Genomic DNA, 18,956 nt, shown 5'->3' with positions numbered 1-18,956 from the left:
GGGGCACAACAGGGGGCAAGACAGATGAAGTCCCTGCCCCTGGACCACACAGTCTCGGGCAGATAGCCAACAGCACGAGGAGGGTTCCAGGCCACAGCAAGGGGGTTCAGTTTTATTCTAAGAGGGTAGATGCCACGGGAGGGGGATTATGGGATCCCACTCACATTTGAAAAGGCTCACGCTGGCTGCTGTGTGGGGAATGGATTGTAACGGGCTGGAGGCCGCTGCAGCTGTGCAGGTGAAAGGGCTTGGTGCCTTGGGCAGGGGGCAGGGGGACAGGTGGGCGGACTTGAGAGATAGTTTTGGGGTTTGCAGATGGATGTGAAAGGCAAGAGGCAGGGAGGTGTCATGTGAGTTCGGGGCTCTGGCTAAAAATAGTGCAGTCCCTGACATGGTGGAGGGTGGAGCGGGGGCATGTCTAGAGTTCTGTTCTGGACATTTATGTTCGAAGCCCTCGTTGGATGCCGGAGTAGAGGTGTCTGGCGGGCAGTCGGCACACAAGTCTCGTGTCAGAGATGTAGATCTAGGAGTCATTGCTTCAGGGGAATCCTCAACTCGGAAGTGGATGAGCTCCCTGGGGAGGGAATCTCGCTGGAGGAGGGAAGGGGGCCCCAGTGCTTCACCCTCACCAGGTGTAGGAGTGAGAACCACACTGCCCGGTGACCTTGAGCAAGTTACTTCAACTCTGTGCCTGTTTCCCATCTGTCAGCTGGGCACAGGACTAGTACCCACCTCAGAAGGTGAGTGTGGAATCAGGTGCCTGGTACAGAGCAAGTGATGGGAAGCTTGGGGTGGAATGATCCTCTCCACGCTGGGGGTCCTCCATGGGCAGGTGCCCGGGCCGAGTCCCCCAGTAGTGGGTGGGGTGTGGAGGTTCCCGGGTGGTCACTGACCTCCGCCCTCCATCCACAGGTGCCTCTTGTGATTAAGGCCCTGCAGAAGCAGCTTAAAGATCGGAGTGTCAGGGCCCGCCAGGGTTGCTTCAGCCTCCTCACCGAGCTGGCAGGCGTCCTCCCGGGCAGCCTGGCAGAGCACATGCCCGTGCTGGTAGCAGGTAGGATGGACTGGAACCCAGTGTCTGCTGTTCTGGGCTTCTTCCTGAACCCAGACCCCAGCCCCCAATCCCTGAGAGTGCCCCTGTTCAGCAACCTACAGTGGCTCCCCACTGCCAGCAGTGAAAACAGGGCCGGGGTGCAGGCCCCATGTTCTGTTTTTAAATAGGTTTCCTGGCCTGTGTCCTCAGCCCTGGCCCTGGCCAAGCCCTGACCTCATAGAATCCGCTGCATGAGATCCCAGGTGCCTGGGTCCAGCTCAGACGCCTGAGGGTACTCCACCCCTGCATCCAGGGAGGGCTGAGTTGGGTCAGGGTCTGTGGCCTGGTAACCTTGCCTCCCACCCCCCCACCTCCCCACCCCCAGGCATCGTCTTCTCGCTGGCGGACCGCTCCAGCTCCTCCACCATCCGGATGGATGCCCTGGCTTTCCTGCAGGGGCTGCTGGGCACAGAGCCAGCTGAGGCCTTCCACCCCCAGCTGCCCGCTCTCCTGCCACCTGTGATGGCCTGCGTGGCTGACCCTTTCTACAAGATTGCAGCCGAGGCCCTGCTGGTGCTCCAGGAGCTGGTGAGGGCCCTGTGGCCGCTGGACGGGCCTCGGATGCTGGACCCCGAGCCCTACATTGGAGAGATGTCCGCGGCCACCCTGGCACGGCTTCGTGCCACCGACCTGGACCAGGAGGTGAAGGAGCGGGCCATCTCTTGCATGGGCCACCTCGTGGGCCACCTGGGTGACCGGCTCGGGGATAACCTGGAGCCGTCACTCTTGCTTTTCCTGGACCGCCTGCGGAATGAGATCACCCGGCTTTCTGCCGTCAAGGCGCTGACACTGGTGGCTGTGTCCCCACTGCGGATCGACCTGCAGCCCATACTAGCCGAGGCGCTGCCCATTCTGGCCTCGTTCCTGCGGAAGAACCAGCGGGCGCTGCGGCTGGCCACACTGGCCGCCCTGGCCGCCCTAGCCCAGAGTCAGGGCCTCGGCCTCCCGCCATCCGCCGTGCGAGCCGTGCTGGCCGAGCTGCCCTCCCTTGTCAGTGAGAACGACATGCACGTGGCCCAGCTGGCTGTGGACTTCCTCGCCACCGTGACCCGCGCCCAGCCAGACTCGTTGGCCGAGGTCAGCGGCCCTGTGCTGGCAGAGCTGCTGCGTTTGCTGCGCTCGCCCCTCCTGCCGGCCGGTGTGCTAGCGGCCGCCGAAGGCTTCCTACAGGCCCTGGTGGGGACCCGGCCGCCGTGCGTGGACTACGCCGAGCTCGTTGGCCTGCTCACGGCGCCCGTTTACGAGCAGGTGGCGGACGGCGGGCCCGGCCTGCACAAGCAGGTGTTCCACTCGCTGGCTCGGTGCGTGGCGGCCCTCGCGGTGGCCTGTCCCCAGGAGGTGGCGGGCACAGTCAACCGCCTGGTCTCCGATGCCAGGTCGCCCAGCTCGAGCCCAGGGGTCAAGGTCCTGGCCTTCCTGTCGCTGGCCGAGGTGGGCCAGGTGGCCGGGCCGGGCCCCCAGCGGGAGCTGAAGGCGGTGCTCCTGGAAGCCTTGGGCTCGCCCAGCGAGGACGTGAGGGCAGCTGCCTCCTACGCGCTGGGCCGCGTGGGTGCGGGGAACCTGCCTGACTTTCTGCCCTTCCTGCTGGGGCAGATGGAGGCCGAGCCCCGGCGGCGGTACCTGCTGCTACACTCGCTCCGGGAGGCCCTGGGGGCCGCCCAGCCCGACAGCCTGAAGCCCTACACCGAGGACATCTGGGCCCTGCTGTTCCAGCGCTGCGAGGGCGCCGAGGAGGGCACCCGGGGGGTGGTGGCCGAGTGCCTCGGGAAGCTGGTCCTCGTGAACCCTCCTTTCCTCCTGCCGCGGTTCCGGAAGCAACTTGCTGCAGGTAGGGGCACAGGGGTGGGCAAAGGCAGCCCAGATCGGAGGTGGGCAGAGGTCCACATAGGGTGAACTTATTCAGGTAGTCAGGTCTGAGAGTCACAGTGTTGACAAGGTTCAAGGCAGAGGAGCCATTAAAAACAGTGTTTCCTGAGATTTAAAGGCCTCTTCCTGTGGGACCGTCTGGGATGGAGGGGACAGAATCCTTGATGTGTCCTTCCAACAAATAAACTTTTCGCGGTGCCACTTGTTGTGGACAGCAGCCTTGTGCTCCAGGTGAGGGTTAGTAAAGGCAGTTCTCTGAGGGGCCGGAAACGGCAGCCTGCAGAATGCAGCTGTGTCGGGCTAGCATGAGGCAGGAGCAAATGTAAACGTGGGCTAGGATTGGATGCCAGGCCCCGGGGTGTGGAGAGGGCCAGGGAAGGGGTGAGGAAGGCAGGTCTTATGTTCTGGGGTTAGGGCGCGTCGGGGTGTTCTGCAGCTCAGGGGGGAAGAAAGCGGGCAGGTGGACTGTGGGCTCTTAGGCAGGTGAAAGCCCCTGAGGGCGAAAGGCCTCCAGGCCTTGAGCTAGTCCCCTGGTCCCCGTAGGGTCAGTGCTGTGTTAGTTGACATAATGCAGCCAAAGTGCTTGGTATAGTGGGTGGTACCTAATTAGTATTGCTAGTATCCACTGTCGCTGCTGTGTCAGTGATTCCAGTTAAGCCCTTCCTGGGTTGCTGGTATACAAGCAGCAGCTCTGGGCCCTCACCGGTGTGTGGGCAGGACAACCACGTTGAGGACCTCACCTGTTAACACCGCACAGGGCTCTTCACGAGGAACCTTGGGAGGCAAGAGTCTTGGGATGAGGGGCAGCCCTGCCTTTTCTAAGTTCAGATTTGTTTAGACCTCGTGCCCGCTGTTGAACCAGCTAACCAGTCACATTTCCTATTTACTGCTGGCTGCTGGGATGCTTAGAGCCGAATCAGCGGCCTGCTTCTAGCAAGTTCATAGGACTTTCTAGTTGCTTCTCGCTGCATGCCCCTCACTCTGGTTTCCATTTCACTTTGTCCTTGGCCTCGTTCTTCTTAATTCAGTTAATTCTCTTCTATGTGTATTACCTTTATCACCCACCCTGAATCTTCTTAGGAGCCAGTCAGGATGGAAAGAGAAAAGGAAAAAACTACAAGTCTGAAGTCAGTAACTCACTCACTCATACCCTAGCTTCAGATTGTAAACTTTCTGCTGAGTCTTGAACTGCAGTCTTGGATGGAAACAGCCTTAACCCATTCAGTGCTGTGTGCCGGAGGGGTGGAAGCTGCCAACTAATCTCCTTCACCCTAATGGGAAGTGTACTCCCTTCCCTTTCTGCCGCTTCTCTACTCAGAAAGCAAGCAGAAAAGCAAAATTAAGTGAGTTCAGCCTGCTTGAAGCATAACTGCTCCCTCCTTGGAGAAGCCTACAGAGAGGGCTCAGAAGCAGCTGGTGAATTCTGGACCTGCTGGGTGACGTTAGATGTGAATTTAACCATTCCAGTCTCTCCTCGTGTAAAATGGAGATTAAGAAGAATTTTTATTAATTTCGGCAGGCGGACTCTCCACCACTGTGCCACCAGGGAAGCCCTATGTGATTTTTTATTATTATCAACCGGTGACTAGGATTAATTAATCCTGAGGATTAATTGAGATAATGTGTCTGAAAACTAGGATGCAGCCCCAAGGCCTGGGCAGAGAGGTCTTTCTTCGGCTTGAGCCCTGTCCTGGGTTCTCGTCCGTTCCTGTCCTTGGTGTGGCTGCCTGAGAGCTGGCAGTTTTACGCTCTCAGCCGAAGTAGGAAGAATTCAGGGGCGATTCTGGGCTGCCAAGGAAAGTGGTAGCATCAGCTTCCCCAGAGATGTGCGGGGCGTTTCGTGTGGGGAGGAGACGTGGTTCTGTCTCCCACGGAGGCGAGGGGAGCCTCAGCGCCCTCCGGCCTGCGGGTGTCCGGGACCCGCCGCGCCAGCCCCAAGTGCCCCCTCCCGTCCTGCAGGTCAGCCACACACCCGCTGCACCGTCATCACAGCCCTCAAGTTCCTCATCTCGGACCAGCCGCACCCCATCGACCCCATCCTGAAGACCTTCGTTGGTGAGTGCCCCCGCCCCTCTGCCCCCTTTGGTCACCTCCACCCTGTTTTTGGGCTTGAGCTGATTTTTCTTTTTTTTTTAATTTTTATTGGAGTATAATTGATTTACAATGCTGTGTTAGTTTCAGGTGCATAGCAAAGTGAATCAGTTATACCTATATCTCTGCCCACTCTTTTTTTAAAGATTCTTTTCCCATATAGGCCATTACAGAGTATTGAGTAGAGTTCCCTGTGCTCTACAGCAGGTTCTTATTAGTTATCTATTTTACATATAGGAGTGGGTATACGTCCATCCCAATCTCCCAATTTATCCCTCCCCACCAGCCCCTTGGTAACCATACGTTTGCTTTTGACATTTGTAAGTCTGTTCTTGTTTTGTAGATAAGTTCATTTGTATTGTTTTGTTTTTTATAAATTTATTTATTTATTTTTGGCTGCATCGGGTCTTCGTTGTTGCGCGCAGGCTTTCCCTAGTTGCGGCGAGCGGGGGCTACTCTTCTTTGTGGTGCACGGGCTTCTAGTTGTGATGGCTTCTCTTGTTGCAGAGCATGGGCTCTAGGTGTGTGGGCTTCAGTGTTGTGGCATGTGGACTCAGTAGTTGTGGCTTGCGGGCTCTAGAGGACAGGCTCGGTAGTTGGGGCGCATGGGCTTTGTTGCTCCGTGGCACGTGGGATCTTCCTGGACCAGGGCTGGAACCCATGTCCCCTGCATTGGCAGGCGGATTCTTAACCACCGTGCCACCAGGGAAGCCCTTGTATTGTTTTTTAAAATTAGATTCCATGTATGAGCGATATCATATAATATTTGTCTTTCTGTGTCTGATTTACTTTACTCAGTATGACAATCTCTAGGTCCATCCATATTGCTGCAAATGGCATTATTTTGTTCTTTTTTATGGCTGAGTAATATTCCATTGTATATATGTACCACATCTTCTTTATGCACTCCTATGTCTGTGCACATTTAGGTTGCTTCCATGTCCTGGCTGTTGTAAATAGTGCTGCAGTGAACATTGGGGTGCATGTATATTTACAAATTATGGTTTTCTCTGGGTATATGCCCAGTAGCAGGATTGCTGGGTCATATGGTAGTTCTGTTTTTAGCTTTTTAAGGAACCTCCATACTGTTTTCCATAGTGGCTGCACCAATTTACATTCCCACCAACAGTGTGGGAGGGTTCCCTTTTCTCCACACCCGTTCCAGCATTTATTGTTTGTAGATTTTTTGATGATGGCCATTCTGACGGGTGTGGCGTGATACCTCATTGTAGTTTTTTTTTTTTTTTTTTTTGCGGTACGTGGGCCTCTCACCGCTGCTCCCATTGCGGAGCACAGGCTCCGGACATGCAGGCTCAGCGGCCATGGCTCACGGGCCCAGCCGCTCTGTGGCATGTGGGGTCCTCGCGGACCGGGGCACGAACCCGTGTCCCCTGCATCGGCAGGCGGACTCTCAACCACTGTGCCACCAGGGAAGCCCCATGAATAAGTATTTTTAAGCCTTTTGAAATATTTTCTTCCTCATCAAATTTTTGCCCACTAAGTTTTGCATCCATTGTGGTTTCTTGCCTGAATAAATGATTACTGACAGTTGCTAAATGACAACTTTCTAATTCCAGCCTTCCTCCCATATTTATTAGTTTGCATTTTGTTCTCAGAAGTAACTTTTCCTTTTCCCCCATTTATTTATTCATTGATTTGTTCATATCATTATAGACTCAGGGATTTGTATTTCACTCAATGGGTTATAATCTATTACTGTCTTTATTTTGATTCCCAAGATTGTCTCACATTTAGCCAGTGGGAGCCCTTCAAGCTGCTGCTTATGTTCTGTTGATATGTTTCCATCATTCTTTGAGCATCTCCTTACCTTTTGGCACAATAAAGTGCTCCCAACCCATCTTGAACCTTTCCTGCCCCAGCCCTGGAATCAACCATTTCTCCAAGGAGCCTGATTCCTTTTAGTGGAGAATAGTATTCAGAATCCAAGATCTGAGCACTAGGTGTGCTCATTGCTACTGGGGTGCCATTACTTCGAGGCCCTCTCAGCAGACAGAATCAGGAAATCTAAGTATGTATGACTTTATGTACATAGTCAGACACACATATATATTCCAGTCCAACACCACAGGGTTCATGCTAGCCTTTTCCCTTTCTATATACCCTTCTGTTACAGGAGAAACCCAGCTCCTGAGATACTTATTCACTTAATCCTGGAATACACAGAAGGTAGTCATGAGAATTGCTAACCCTTATCTGTGAAAAATCAGAATTCGTTTATAATTTTGTCTTTAGCCTGAGGGCATCTTGTCCCAATGCTTTGGAAGTTACTTAGGTGAGTTGTTTTCTCCTTCATAACCTGGGTGGTTATATTAATCATTTGAAATACAGTTGGTTTTTTTTTTAGGGATCCCTCCCATTCTTGATTTTATTTATTTATTGAATATATAAAACATTAACATAGTTATTAAACAGTCTAACCTGTACGAAAAGAAATGCTGTGTGATTTTGTGTAAGTCTCTTCACCTCTCTTATCTTCAGCATTCTCATCTGAAATAAAATCAAGTTAACATTTATAGAGTCCTCACCTGGTGCTCTGCTGTGTGCTTTGTAGACATCACCACATTTTTAATCCTAAAACCAGTCCTACAGTGTAGGTACTACTGTTACACCCATTTTACAGTTGAGGACATTGAGGCTGTCCAAGGTGCCACAGGACGTGGTCAAGCCTGGATCTGAACCTAGGCCAGACTCAAGTCCGCATTCTTATCTGGACTTTGAAGGTTTGTTGCGCAGAGTAGATGCTCAGAACACATTTGTCCCCGTCCAGCCAGGTCTGCACGGCTCCCGTTAACCAGATAAGCACGGTGGGGTGGGGGTGGTTTGTGTTTGGCTGTGCTGCCCCCCACACCACCTCTGGTCTTTCCGCCAGGAGAGTTCATGGAGAGCCTGCAGGACCCAGACCTGAATGTGCGCCGGGCCACCCTGGCTTTCTTCAACTCCGCCGTGCACAACAAGCCCTCACTGGTCCGTGACCTGCTGGACGACATCCTGCCCCTCCTCTACCAGGAGACGAAGATCCGCCGGGACCTCATCCGAGAGGTGAAGCCGTGGGAGGACAGAGCCGGGAGCCCTTGGGTCTGACTCCTGCGGCTGGGGCGAGGGTTAGGGTCAAGCTCATCAGAGCAGGTCCGGCCCACGGGGTCAGGTTTGCCCCTCCACTTCCCAGCTGTGTGACCCTGGCCGGGGCAACGCGATCCTCTCTAAACCTCAGTTTCTCCTCACGGGCAAAGGGAGGGAAATAACCGTGTCCACATTATAGGGTTGTTGAGAAGATTTTTAATGAGTTAAATCCTACAAGTGCTCAGAACTGCTCCTGGCACGCAGTCGGTGCTCAGTAAACGTCAGCAACTCTTGGTTGTTTTTTGTTTTTTTTTTTTTGCGGTACGCGGGCCTCTCACTGCTGTGGCCTCTCCCGTTGCGGAGCACAGGCTCCGGACGCGCAGGCTCAGCGGCCATGGCTCACGGGCCCAGCCGCTCCGCGGCATGTGGGATCTTCCCGGACCAGGGGCACGAACCTGCGTCCCCTGCATCGGCAGGAGGACTCTCAACCACTGCGCCACCAAGGAAGCCCCAGCAACTCTTGTTATCACTCGACATTGAGCAGGTGTTCGTGGAGCACCAGCCCTGCGTCCAGGCGCCAGGACCAGACATGAGGCACCAGGGAGCTCATGGCCTCCTGAAGGAGAGGGAGGGATACCCTCTCTGCTGATTATTTAAGTTACTTAGAGCACTTGGTGAAGTTAGGATTTAAGAGGCAGAGATTAAAAGTCATTGAACAGCCAAGTCATCGCACGATATAATGAGAAGGGCTGAACCACCTGGCATTGCTGAGGAGGATGTGACTCTGTTTAGAGGGGTTAGGAAAGTTTTCCAAAAGGAGGGGACATTTGAGCTGGGCTTTGAGGGGTAAGAAGGAGTTACCATTAAGAGCAGAGCCTTCTGGTTATAACTTCAGAGAGACCTGGGGTTTTAATTCTGGTTGAGCTATTTACTAGCTTGGGCTAGTGTCCTTGGGCAAGTTAGTTAACCTTTCTGAGCCTTAGTTTCCTCATATATTAAATGGAGTTAATAGTAACACTGTCTTCCTGGGACTGTTGAATGAGTCACATGTCATCTGTCAAGCACTCAGCACAGGGCCTGGCACATCATAACTGCTCAGTAGATTCTAATCATTGTAATTATAATTACTGTTACTATTATTATCAAAAGTCATCGTGGGCTGAGCAAAGGCATGGAGACTTAAGGGCCTAAGGCATGATTTGGGGATGGGACGCAGTACTGAACAGCAGAGGGGGAGGGGTGCAGCAGGAACCTGGGAAGGTGTCCTTATGCCCTGGGGTCACAGCCCCCAGCCCGCTGTCATCCCTCCCTCCTGCAGGTGGAGATGGGGCCCTTTAAGCACACGGTGGACGATGGGCTGGATGTGCGGAAGGCAGCCTTCGAGTGCATGTACTCGCTGCTCGAGAGCTGCCTGGGCCAGCTGGACATCTGCGAGTTCCTGAACCACGTGGAGGACGGCCTGAAGGACCACTATGACATCCGGGTAGGACGAGCCCCCTGCCGGACCCAGGCCCATGCCGCAGCGGGAGGACAGCCAGGCGCCACAGGGCCCACTTCTTGTTTGTCCCCCACCCCTGCCCCAGGCGCCCCCATGAAAACAGCTGCTTTGTTCTTTAACAATAAGAAAAAGAACTCACGTCTCACACCTTTGGTGGGAGTCTACACTGGGCAAGCTCTTGGGAGGATGGTTTGACCAGAACTAGAAAAATGTAGAATTTAGAAACATTTTAATTTTGGGGGGAATTTTTTTTAACATCTTTATTGGAGTATAATTTCTTTACAATGGTGTGTTAGTTTCTGCTTTATAACAAAGTGAATCAGCTATACATATACAAATATCCCTATACCTTAGAAACATTTTAAAATTTAGAATTCTTAGACACTCCATGAACTGACTTCATGGAACTGACTCAAAAATACAAATACATTCAGAGTTTTATGTGAGAGATGGTTCTCCACAGCTTTCTGGGAGTTGGGAAAGGCTGGCAGCTACCAAAATGTCCACTCATGGGGAGCTGGCTCAGTAAACCGGGTCCCTCCAGCCATGGATGGGATCCTGGCAGCATTACAAGGACGGAGAGGGATCTCTGTGCTGGCATGGAAGGTGGCCAAGACTCACTGTTAGGTGATAAGTGAGTTGTAGAAGTTTGGGCCATTTTTTTATTACCTGTGAGGGAGACAGGTTTTACTTTCTATCCTTGTAGCTTTTTAAAATACATACAATGAACATGAATCATTTTTGTAACAAAAAACCAGTGTAAAATAATCAAAAGGAATTATGCTTGTCTTAAAGGGTTTAGACAATCTAAAAGTGAATAGGAAAGTGAGTAGTAATCGCCAAAAAGTTCCACTCCACCTAGAGAGAACCACTGTTGTAAATCTCAGTCTTTCCCGGGAAAATGCACAAAAACATTCCTTAATTTCGTCAACCAATATCTGGTGAGTGCCAGTACACACAGGTCAGTGTGGCAGGCAGGCAGGCTGGCTGCTAGAGCTTGGGCTTGAGCTCCAGACCTCTGCTTTTCCCCAGGGCCTGCTCCTTTCTGTCCTGGGCCATTTCACCAAGAACTGTCTCCTTCCTCCTGGGCAGATGCTGACCTTCATCATGCTCGCCCGACTAGCTACCCTGTGTCCTGTGCCTGTCCTGCAGAGGGTGGACCGGCTCATCGAGCCCCTCAGGGCCACCTGTACCGCTAAGGTAAGCCCCCTGCCCAGCCCTGGGCGCACCTGCTGGGTTCTCTGCAGATAGTTCATGGTTACTGTTTACTGAGAATCTCCTGCAGTACAGGTGGTGTATGAAGTGGTTTATTTGATCATTATCATTGCCCTACAGAGTACTTATTCTTAGCATAATACACACAGGGAAACAAAGGTTCAGAGAGGTTAAGTTATTGACTGAGGCTACACAGTTAGTAAATTGCAGAGCTGGAATTCAAACCTAGCTTTTTCACTCATTAAACACTTCCTGAGTGTTGGGCCTTGTGCAAGGTACTAGGGATGCAACATTGAACATGGTGGACTCCCTCCTCTCACATCCTAATTGGGAAACTGAGTCAGACCCTTAGAAAGATAGAAGTCACTGACTGATTCATTGATTGGTATAGGGCAGTTAGCCTGGAGTGCCTCAAGGTCCGGTGAGGATCTGGGGCAGAAGGCTCACGGAAAGCTGTCACGTGGAGAACAGAGCCTGTCACACCTAGTAAATGCCTGCTGAATGCAAAACTAATTTGGGTTTTGGAAGAGTAGGAATTAACCACAAAGAAAGCAGAGTATTAAAAAAAAACAAAACAAAACAAAAAAGAAAGCAGAGTATTTTAGATGGGAGCTTAAAGAGGGGTCACAGCTCTTAGGGGGCAGAGCCGTTGGAACCCAGGACTGTCTAGCCCCAGTGCCAAGCTTTTCACCTTTACCTGAGCCTCTTCAGGGAAGGAAGGGCCTGAGTGTTGTCTGGGCTGAGTGTCCTGAGAGCAGAGCAGAAGGGATCTGGACTTTATTGCAGAAGCAGTGGGGAAATTCCTGAGATTCTGTGAATAAGCGGGAGAGGGAGGGGATAAAGCAGTGGAAAGCAGGCGAGGCAGCTTTGGAAGTCTACTCCCCAGCCTGTCTGCACAGTGGGCGGCAGAGGCAAGGACGTGACCGGGGGTAAGAGGCCAGCTGGAAGGCTGTCACAGCAACCCACTCATGAAGTCCGGTGGTGCCAAGAGCCTGCTTTAAGCGCAGTAAATAAAGATAGGAGATGGCGCGTGAGCTGGGGAGGATGACAGGTGACCAGGGAAATGCAAGGCCGTGTTCAATAAAGGATGGCTCGTTGTTCATTGCTTCCCACCTTAGGTCAAAGCTGGTTCTGTGAAGCAGGAATTTGAGAAGCAAGATGAACTGAAGCGCTCCGCGATGAGGGCAGTGGCCGCCCTGCTGACCATCCCAGAAGTGGGGAAGAGCCCCATCATGGCTGACTTCTCGTCCCAAATTCGATCCAACCCCGAGCTGGCTGCCCTCTTTGAAAGCATCCAGAAGGATTCTGCTTCAGCCCCCAGCACAGACTCCATGGAGCTCAGCTAGTGCCCCCCCCCAGCCCCTGGGGACCCCAACTCACAAGGAGGCCCACTGAAGCCAGAGCCTCACCCTCCCAGCACCACAGGCCTCTAACTTTTGCCCCTTATCCATCTCACTGGGGCCCTCCCTCTCCTGGTCGGGCACCTTCTCCAGGGACCCCAGTCAGAGCTGCAAGGCTGCCAACAGTTGGGCCCTTTTAACTCAGGACAGTTATTCAAAGCGGGTGTGGTAGTTCTTCCAAAGCTTCCACGGAAGATGGATGTGACTTCACACAGGTCAGCCTGGCTCCTTCAAACTGGGGGTCCCAGCCTCAGCGAGTACTTAGTATTTAGAAATACTTGTGCTCACAGCTGCAAAAAGCTTAGGAGGCAGCTGGATGCCTTCCTCCCCGCTGTCCCAGATGTGTCATTCACACTACTCCCACGTTTTCACCTGATCTGATGTGCCAAAAATTAGTGCTTTGGCTGGGCATCTTAAAAACTCAGGTACCTCTCTGAGCTATTCACACTTTAGAATCCAAAATGCTTTATTTCTCATTGGCAGTGATAAATCAGGAATGTGTATTATTTTTGCAGAGGTAGGTGAGCGGGGTAGGGAATTAGATGTAATTTTTTTTCTAATCCCAAAACTCTTAGGTAGCAAACTGAGAGACAGGAAAGCACAAATGAAAAAGTACAAACCACCTTTCATGTCCCCCCATCGAGGTGTAACCAGGTGGCTTGTGAACGTGTACTTTCTAGTTTTTAGTATCAAGGACACAGAAACATTAAGCGACAGGCCAAAGAATTTTCTGCTATCCCAGGTTAATAAAGGACAGATCCTCAACTGTTACTGTTTTCTCTGCACAGTTCCTCTACTCAGTAGTCAAGACTATCAGAATGCTCCCCACGTCATTTCAAAGAAGTCACACAATGACCAACAATTTACTCAAACGTCTCAGACTGAGTTTTGAACAGGAGCCAACGTGTAAGGCATTTATCTACTGAACTAAGGGCCTTAAATCCAACCTTGTGCTATAGAGTGCCACATGCCCTGTTCCTTGTGACCTGTGCTGCCACTTAATAATACCATGTCTTGGGAAAATGGCCTCTTAGCCTCAAAAAACAGCTGAATTCTAGGTACTGTTGACTAAGGTCTAGGACTGTAGTTGAAAAGGAAACTTGATTGTCCTCAATCTTCACAAGAACCACACAGGATAATTCCTCACTTTATAAAGCGAGGCTAAAAATGACTACTTGCTCCAAGATGCAAGGTCCTTCACCAGGGGTCTCAGAACCTACCGTGGTCTGAGGGCCACATCTTCCCGAGCCCACCTGGAGCTGACCAAGGCTGCTCTGGGCACCTGAGGCCTGGGCCCCATGAAGGAAGGATCACGTATCCTTTACAAACGCCTTCCAAACAGAAGGTTCCACAGAGCACAAACCGGCAAAAGAGCAATCTCTGTGACAAGCTGTCAAACAAACTGAAGAGTAAAAGCAAAGGGGAAATGCCAGATGGCCGTTTTACAGTTTTATTAAACGAAACGTGCACACGAGCTGTTTATTCATTTTCTTCGCTGCGCAGCCTGGCGTTGGGATTGGTGACTCTGATGGCCAGCTGGGCTGCTCTCTCCACAATGGCTTTGCGGTTCTTGGAGGAGACGTTGTGCGCGATCTCAGCACAGTAAGACCTGGAAGAGAATCGGCACGTAAGGAGGCCATCCTGGAAAACACACTTACTTACGTGTTCCACCGGGAAGGCAATAGCCCTGGTCACACTGCTTCCAGAGCTACAGCACTGAAGTGGGGGGAGCTGCTAACTCCCCTAATTTCACGGCACTAGCAACACGGCTCTGAAGTGTTCCCTGGTAATGATCCCTCTCGTTTAACCCTCCCAGCGGCCTTGTAATCCAGGTAGCACCTCCATTTTACAGACGAGGAAACCAAGGCCCACAAAGTGGAGGTGAATTCCCAAGTCACACACAGGCCAGGATTGCTCAGCCCCAGACTCCAGGTTCAAAGGTTCTCCCTCAGTCCTTTGAACCAGCCTGCCCAGCTCAAGGCGGTCTCAGGGAGCTTGGACTTGCCCGTGAAAAGCTTTGCTTCTGCAAAGCAACCAACAGCAAAACCCAGCAGCCTGATTAAGCCAAGGGCTCCCCAGCCCAGACCGTAAACATTTTACCTGTTTGCTGCAGACAAAATCAACTTGAAAAGTAACAATGCCTAAACTCACCCAGTGAATGACAACACCTAACATTTCCTGAGCTGGTGCCAGGTACCGTTCTATTCATTCCTTCACAGCCACACCACACCCCAGTTTGACAACAGATTGGCCTAATCAGCACATTTCAGTAAGGAAGTGATTTATGAAGCCATCAACACTGAATTAAGAAGACACTCTACCCCAGGAAGAATTTCAGCAGAGAGAGGAGTAAGACTAGGGAGTGATTAAACAAGGCAGTGGGCGGTTCTTTTTAAGAACTCTGCAGGAAAACAGCTTCAAAGCAAGAGACAAACCAATCCAGACAGAGAACTTCTTCTGTTTTATGTAAAGAAGTCCACTCAAGTCCAATATCTTAAAACATTTCCCCAATCTTTATTTCCAAGGAGACTTAAGTTGCATCATACTTTTTTCATTTTTCAAAAACTCCCCAAGTCCTCATCCATGTGTATTTAATAATCACAATCACACTGCAGACTTCAAATACTTTCCCCTCTGCTTGGGCGTTTTCCATACACGACAACCGTTTTTAACGTACACACGACATTCCAGCCGGCGCTTGTAACCCCACCATCCACCAGTTACACATAGTGCAGTTACTGCTGCAACGATCAGCTTACAGTTTCCCTACTTTTCAATTATTTCAAGATAAATGCCCAGAAATGGAACTTGTGAATTAAATTAGATCCAGAGTATTTCTGTGCCTCTTGATACAAACTGCCAAGCTAATATTAAAAAGATTTATCTTATGGCAACCAACTGCATCTGCACAGCAATCATCTCTGCTACACAAAAGATATTAAATTGCATCTTCCTGTCACAATTCTCTATCGACCTGCTTACTGCAATTTGGGCCTCCAACATTAATTCCTATGCTCATCCTTTCTAAAGAGTATCTGCAGCATTTCAATGCCTGGCTAGATTTCTGAAAGTGAGAACAATGGTCGTTTATTACTCGTGTCTACAATTACTACAGGTAAAAGATCTTTGTACACATACGTACACACAGATCTTACTGGTCACTCTCCCCATGTCCTTTCTAACTCATCAAGAAAATGCAGGTTTTTTAGCTCCTGTTCAACAGGAAGGGAAGAAAACAAACTGTCCTCTGCTTAACCAAAAATTACCATTCCCCCAATCCAGATTAAAATTGCGTCTAAATCACTACCCATGAGAAATCTTTTCTCATCCCACTGCCCTAGTCTGGCCCTAAGCAGACCAAAAGTCTCTTACACACAGAGCTCGCCAACTGTCTAAATTTCTCAAAATGCTAAAATAATGCTGTGAACCCCCATACCCTCTTGCACCCCTACAACTCTGTGTAAGCTGTCCTCTCTGCCTGCAGCCTTCCCCCCATTTCTCCACTTCAGATCACAGCCCAAAATGAGGCAGCAATTCCTCTCTACTCCTATAGCCTTCTGGAGATACCTGTGGCCACAGTGTAAAGTGTCCCTTAGATCTGAGGCTACATTTCACCCCCCACCCCCATCCCCGGCATAAGTAATGTTCTGAAAATGACTGCCAGAGGCTACGGCAGGAGCCGCGCTGTCAAGCTGAAGCAAAGCCACTTTTACTCTTCCGGTCCTGGTCTCTACACTTTTCAGGACAGCTCCCAACCCACATCTCTCCAGCAAAGGAAGCACTCTGCAGTCCCCAACAAGCATCACCCAAGCTCCTGAGGACACAGCACTCCTCCAGACGCGTTCCAGAAGGTCCAGAGTCCCTGCCCAAACTGCTCACACACGCAGGCTTCTGACACCTGAACCCAGAGGTGGGACCCAGCTCACTTGTTGCACATCAGCAGCACTTCAAGCTCCTTGACGTTGTGGACCAGGAACTTCCGGAAGCCGCTGGGCAGCATGTGCTTTGTTTTCTTGTTGCTCCCGTAACCGATGTTGGGCATCAAGATCTGGCCCTTGAATCTCCTGCGCACCCTGTTGTCAATGCCTCTGGGTTTCCGCCAGTTCCGCTGAAAGAAAACACACGGTTAGTGTCTGTGAAGACGCCAACTCTTCCTTTCGGAGAAGAAAGGGACCAGATGAAAAGGAAACGTGCCGAACAGTAGTTGTCTCCAGGGAACAGGATTTCACTACATTTTTTCTGGTGGAAAAAAATAGGAGCTCCTGCATCTGACCAGCAGGAATACAGATCCAAACTCACACTCCTTCCAAGCAAAGGAAAAGCAGACTACATACCCATGGGATGCGAGGAGACCATGTATAAAGTAAGGTGAAAAGCATGGCTTTTAACATCGCAATCAACACCTAAGTTTTCTCGTCTATGAAATAAGCGTAATCTATCTCTCATATTGTCATAAGGCCACCTCAAATATAACAAATATAAGCCTCTAGACACCTCAAAACAGGCAAGTGTCCCTTGCCATTTAAATTTCAATTTACACATCAAGAGACTGAGCGCCAATAAGGCAGAGACACCTGGGATTCTAGAGAACTCTACCACCACCCACAGACCAGTTCACCTACCAGAGGTCATCTGAGTTGGGGATGTGAGAAACCCAACAGCCTGTTTAGGAACCCCTTTCTTCACCCCAACACACACTTCCGTCCTGGGCCACATACCTTAATTTTGACATATCGGTCTGACTGGTGCCGGATGAACTTCTTGGTCCTCTTTTTGACGATCTTGGGCTTCACGAGGGGTCTGAGGGCAGCCATGATGCCTTCAAGAAACAGGCAAGAGACCATGTCAAAGATGAGTCTTGGAAGGAGGCTTTCCCACCCTGCCTGGGGCCTGTTGCAGAGTATCTTCCAATCACCAGCTACGGAGCAAACTGGGAATGGAATGGGTACCTCTGCCAGGCTTGCTTTCCCTCCCGACTCCGAAGCTGGCAGAATACTAGCCATTCTCCAGACGCGGTCCTGGGAGGTCAGGGGTCACCTTGCCCAGTCAAAGCCAAGAAAGAATGCCGACAGCTAACCGAAAACAAATTAACCACAAAGGGAAATTTTGCAAAAGGGCAGCAAATCTCATTCTACAAAGTGTCCCGGCCCTGAGATGGCCCAATTGCAGGCTTTGGGCAATCTTCGTGAACCTGAATCTCAGTTTTCTCACCTTTTAAATGGAGATATTACACACTGAACACCTGCAGTGCGCGGACCACAAGAGATGTGCGGTAAAGAGAAACCTGCAATTCCCCTAGGGTGCTGCTGCTCTATGACACCCTCAAAAGATACACAAAACCGTCATGTGCTTCTAAGATGCCTTCCAAGCCCTGGAACGTTCTGTTCCACCTGACCATCATCCGAATACCAGCTTTAAAAAGTTAGGTTCCTCAAGACGCCCTTTTCGGCTACCTTATCTTTTCTACCGCAGCACTCTTTTTGTTCTCTTCACGGCCACCAATTTCTTTGTTGAGCACACAGCAGTTACTCAGTAAATCTGTCCAATAAATGAACTTCCCCCGACCCCCAATGATTTCCTCGAAGACCAGGATATGGCTTCACGTTCCCAGAGATCCTGACCCGCTACCAGAATTTCGGTCAAATGAATTATTCGACTCGCAGCTCGATTTTTTGGTTTTTTTTGGCAGTTCCGCCGCAGAGGCAACCCCAGAAGCAAAAACTGAAAAGGAGGGAGCGTGGAGCAGCGGACATAGAAGAATACACGTGGGCAGACATCGCTGAGCGAGGTGTCCCAGGGCCGTAAGGCCGGAACCCCCTCAGTCTTGCCACGGCCCCCAGGAGCCCCCTCAGTCTAGCCCCAACCGGCGCCCTGCGCCCCCAGGACTCCAACAAGCTGTCCGCAGCTCTGACCCCAGGCGGCCTCCGTAGGAGAGCAAGCGGCCCTGGGAAGCGAAGCTCCATCACCCTCCAGGCAGCTTCGCTCTGTGCCTGTACGTGGTCCAGCCAACCAACAAGAGCCATGCCCACCCACACGAGTGCTCGGAAGGACGGGCCTCCTCGGCAGGGAGCGATGGGGCCAGATGGAGACCGCAGAGACGAGGATGACCAACGATTAACACTCACCGAGTAGGAGATGGCGGCCACCTCCGTAGGCACCGCCGAGGAAAAGAGGGGGAGGTAACGCGCGAGGCTGATGGGACTTCACCTTTGGGTCCTGGCAGGGAAAAGGAGAGCACTTTCGGCTTCTGGTCCTTCAAAGATACTATAGACAAGCCAGAGAAATAATAGTGAAAAAATTCGAGGATACTTGTGTTTTCCTAGATGTTAATATCTAGGAGTAGCGCTAAAACTTTTCATGCCTGCCGTTTGGACTACGTAAAAACTTGGAATTGTTTTTGAGCTCTTAAGACCTGGTGAGGAGGCATCCACTTCCGCCAGGAATTGAAGCCGCTCCTCCGGAGGATAATCCAGCTTTTAGAATACTGCCTCCCGCGTTTCTTCTTCCGAAGTGCGCCTCTTAGTGGCCAGGAGGGAACAAAACAGCGACATTTTAATAATTCTCTCACGTGAATTTATAAATAGCAATGAGACTGTAACAGCTCTCGTTCAGTGGACCTCGCACAGTTCCATGAGGTAGTTCTATTAGTTTTCCCATTTTACATATGTAGAGAGTGAAGTATGGAGATTTGACGCCAAAAAAAAAAAAAAAA

At 51.1% G+C, this 18,956-nt stretch overlaps 2 protein-coding genes and 1 non-coding gene across 6 annotated transcripts in view; 1 reads left to right on the top strand and 2 right to left on the bottom strand.

Moving 5' to 3' along the window:
* Positions 1–13,525, top strand: part of CAND2 (cullin associated and neddylation dissociated 2 (putative)) — a 29,177-nt gene extending 15,652 nt beyond the window's left edge. For 3 of the 4 annotated variants that reach the window (XM_024756447.1, XM_024756448.1, XM_024756449.1), the window contains 7 exons: positions 913–1,054; positions 1,419–2,921; positions 4,919–5,014; positions 7,941–8,110; positions 9,450–9,614; positions 10,722–10,829; positions 11,963–13,525. In XM_024756447.1, coding sequence (XP_024612215.1) covers positions 913–1,054; positions 1,419–2,921; positions 4,919–5,014; positions 7,941–8,110; positions 9,450–9,614; positions 10,722–10,829; positions 11,963–12,190 — 2,412 coding nt within the window. In that variant the 3' untranslated portion in view covers positions 12,191–13,525. Of the gene's footprint in view, positions 1–912; positions 1,055–1,418; positions 2,922–4,918; positions 5,015–7,184; positions 7,238–7,691; positions 7,742–7,940; positions 8,111–9,449; positions 9,615–10,721; positions 10,830–11,962 lie in introns of those variants that run through there. The other variant, XM_024756451.1, reaches the window with a different exon arrangement.
* Positions 13,526–13,668: 143 nt separating this feature from the next.
* On the bottom strand, positions 13,669–18,447 carry RPL32 (ribosomal protein L32). The gene is made up of 4 exons (XM_024756452.1): positions 18,370–18,447; positions 16,963–17,063; positions 16,171–16,352; positions 13,669–13,853 (listed from the first exon to the last, which is right to left on the bottom strand). Exons 2-4 carry the CDS (start codon positions 17,056–17,058, stop codon positions 13,724–13,726), a joined length of 408 nt encoding a protein of 135 aa, XP_024612220.1. The 5' UTR covers positions 17,059–17,063; positions 18,370–18,447; the 3' UTR covers positions 13,669–13,723.
* LOC112407272 (small nucleolar RNA SNORA7) lies at positions 17,133–17,272 on the bottom strand. The gene has a single exon (XR_003004717.1). It is a non-coding gene; the product is annotated as a small nucleolar RNA SNORA7 (small nucleolar RNA).
* Positions 18,448–18,956: the final 509 nt, after the last annotated feature.

Source organism: Neophocaena asiaeorientalis, unplaced genomic scaffold, assembly GCF_003031525.2.
Source record: "Neophocaena asiaeorientalis asiaeorientalis breed wild unplaced genomic scaffold, Neophocaena_asiaeorientalis_V1.1 scaffold392, whole genome shotgun sequence".
In the NCBI taxonomy this organism is placed as follows: Eukaryota; Metazoa; Chordata; class Mammalia; order Artiodactyla; family Phocoenidae; genus Neophocaena; species Neophocaena asiaeorientalis.
This window is presented reverse-complemented; position numbering and strand designations above follow the sequence as displayed.

What these genes read in the sequence shown, in the direction of transcription:
- RPL32 (XM_024756452.1), bottom strand. Translation starts at nt 17,058, where the DNA reads ATGGCTGCCCTCAGACCCCTCGTGAAGCCCAAGATCGTCAAAAAGAGG. An exon ending in ACCGATATGTCAAAATTAAG is followed by an intron (nt 16,353 to 16,962) that starts GTATGTGGCCCA and finishes GTTTTCTTTCAG; the next exon opens with CGGAACTGGCGGAAACCCAG. An exon ending in GTGCTGCTGATGTGCAACAA is followed by an intron (nt 13,854 to 16,170) that starts GTGAGCTGGGTC and finishes ATTCTCTTCCAG; the next exon opens with GTCTTACTGTGCTGAGATCG.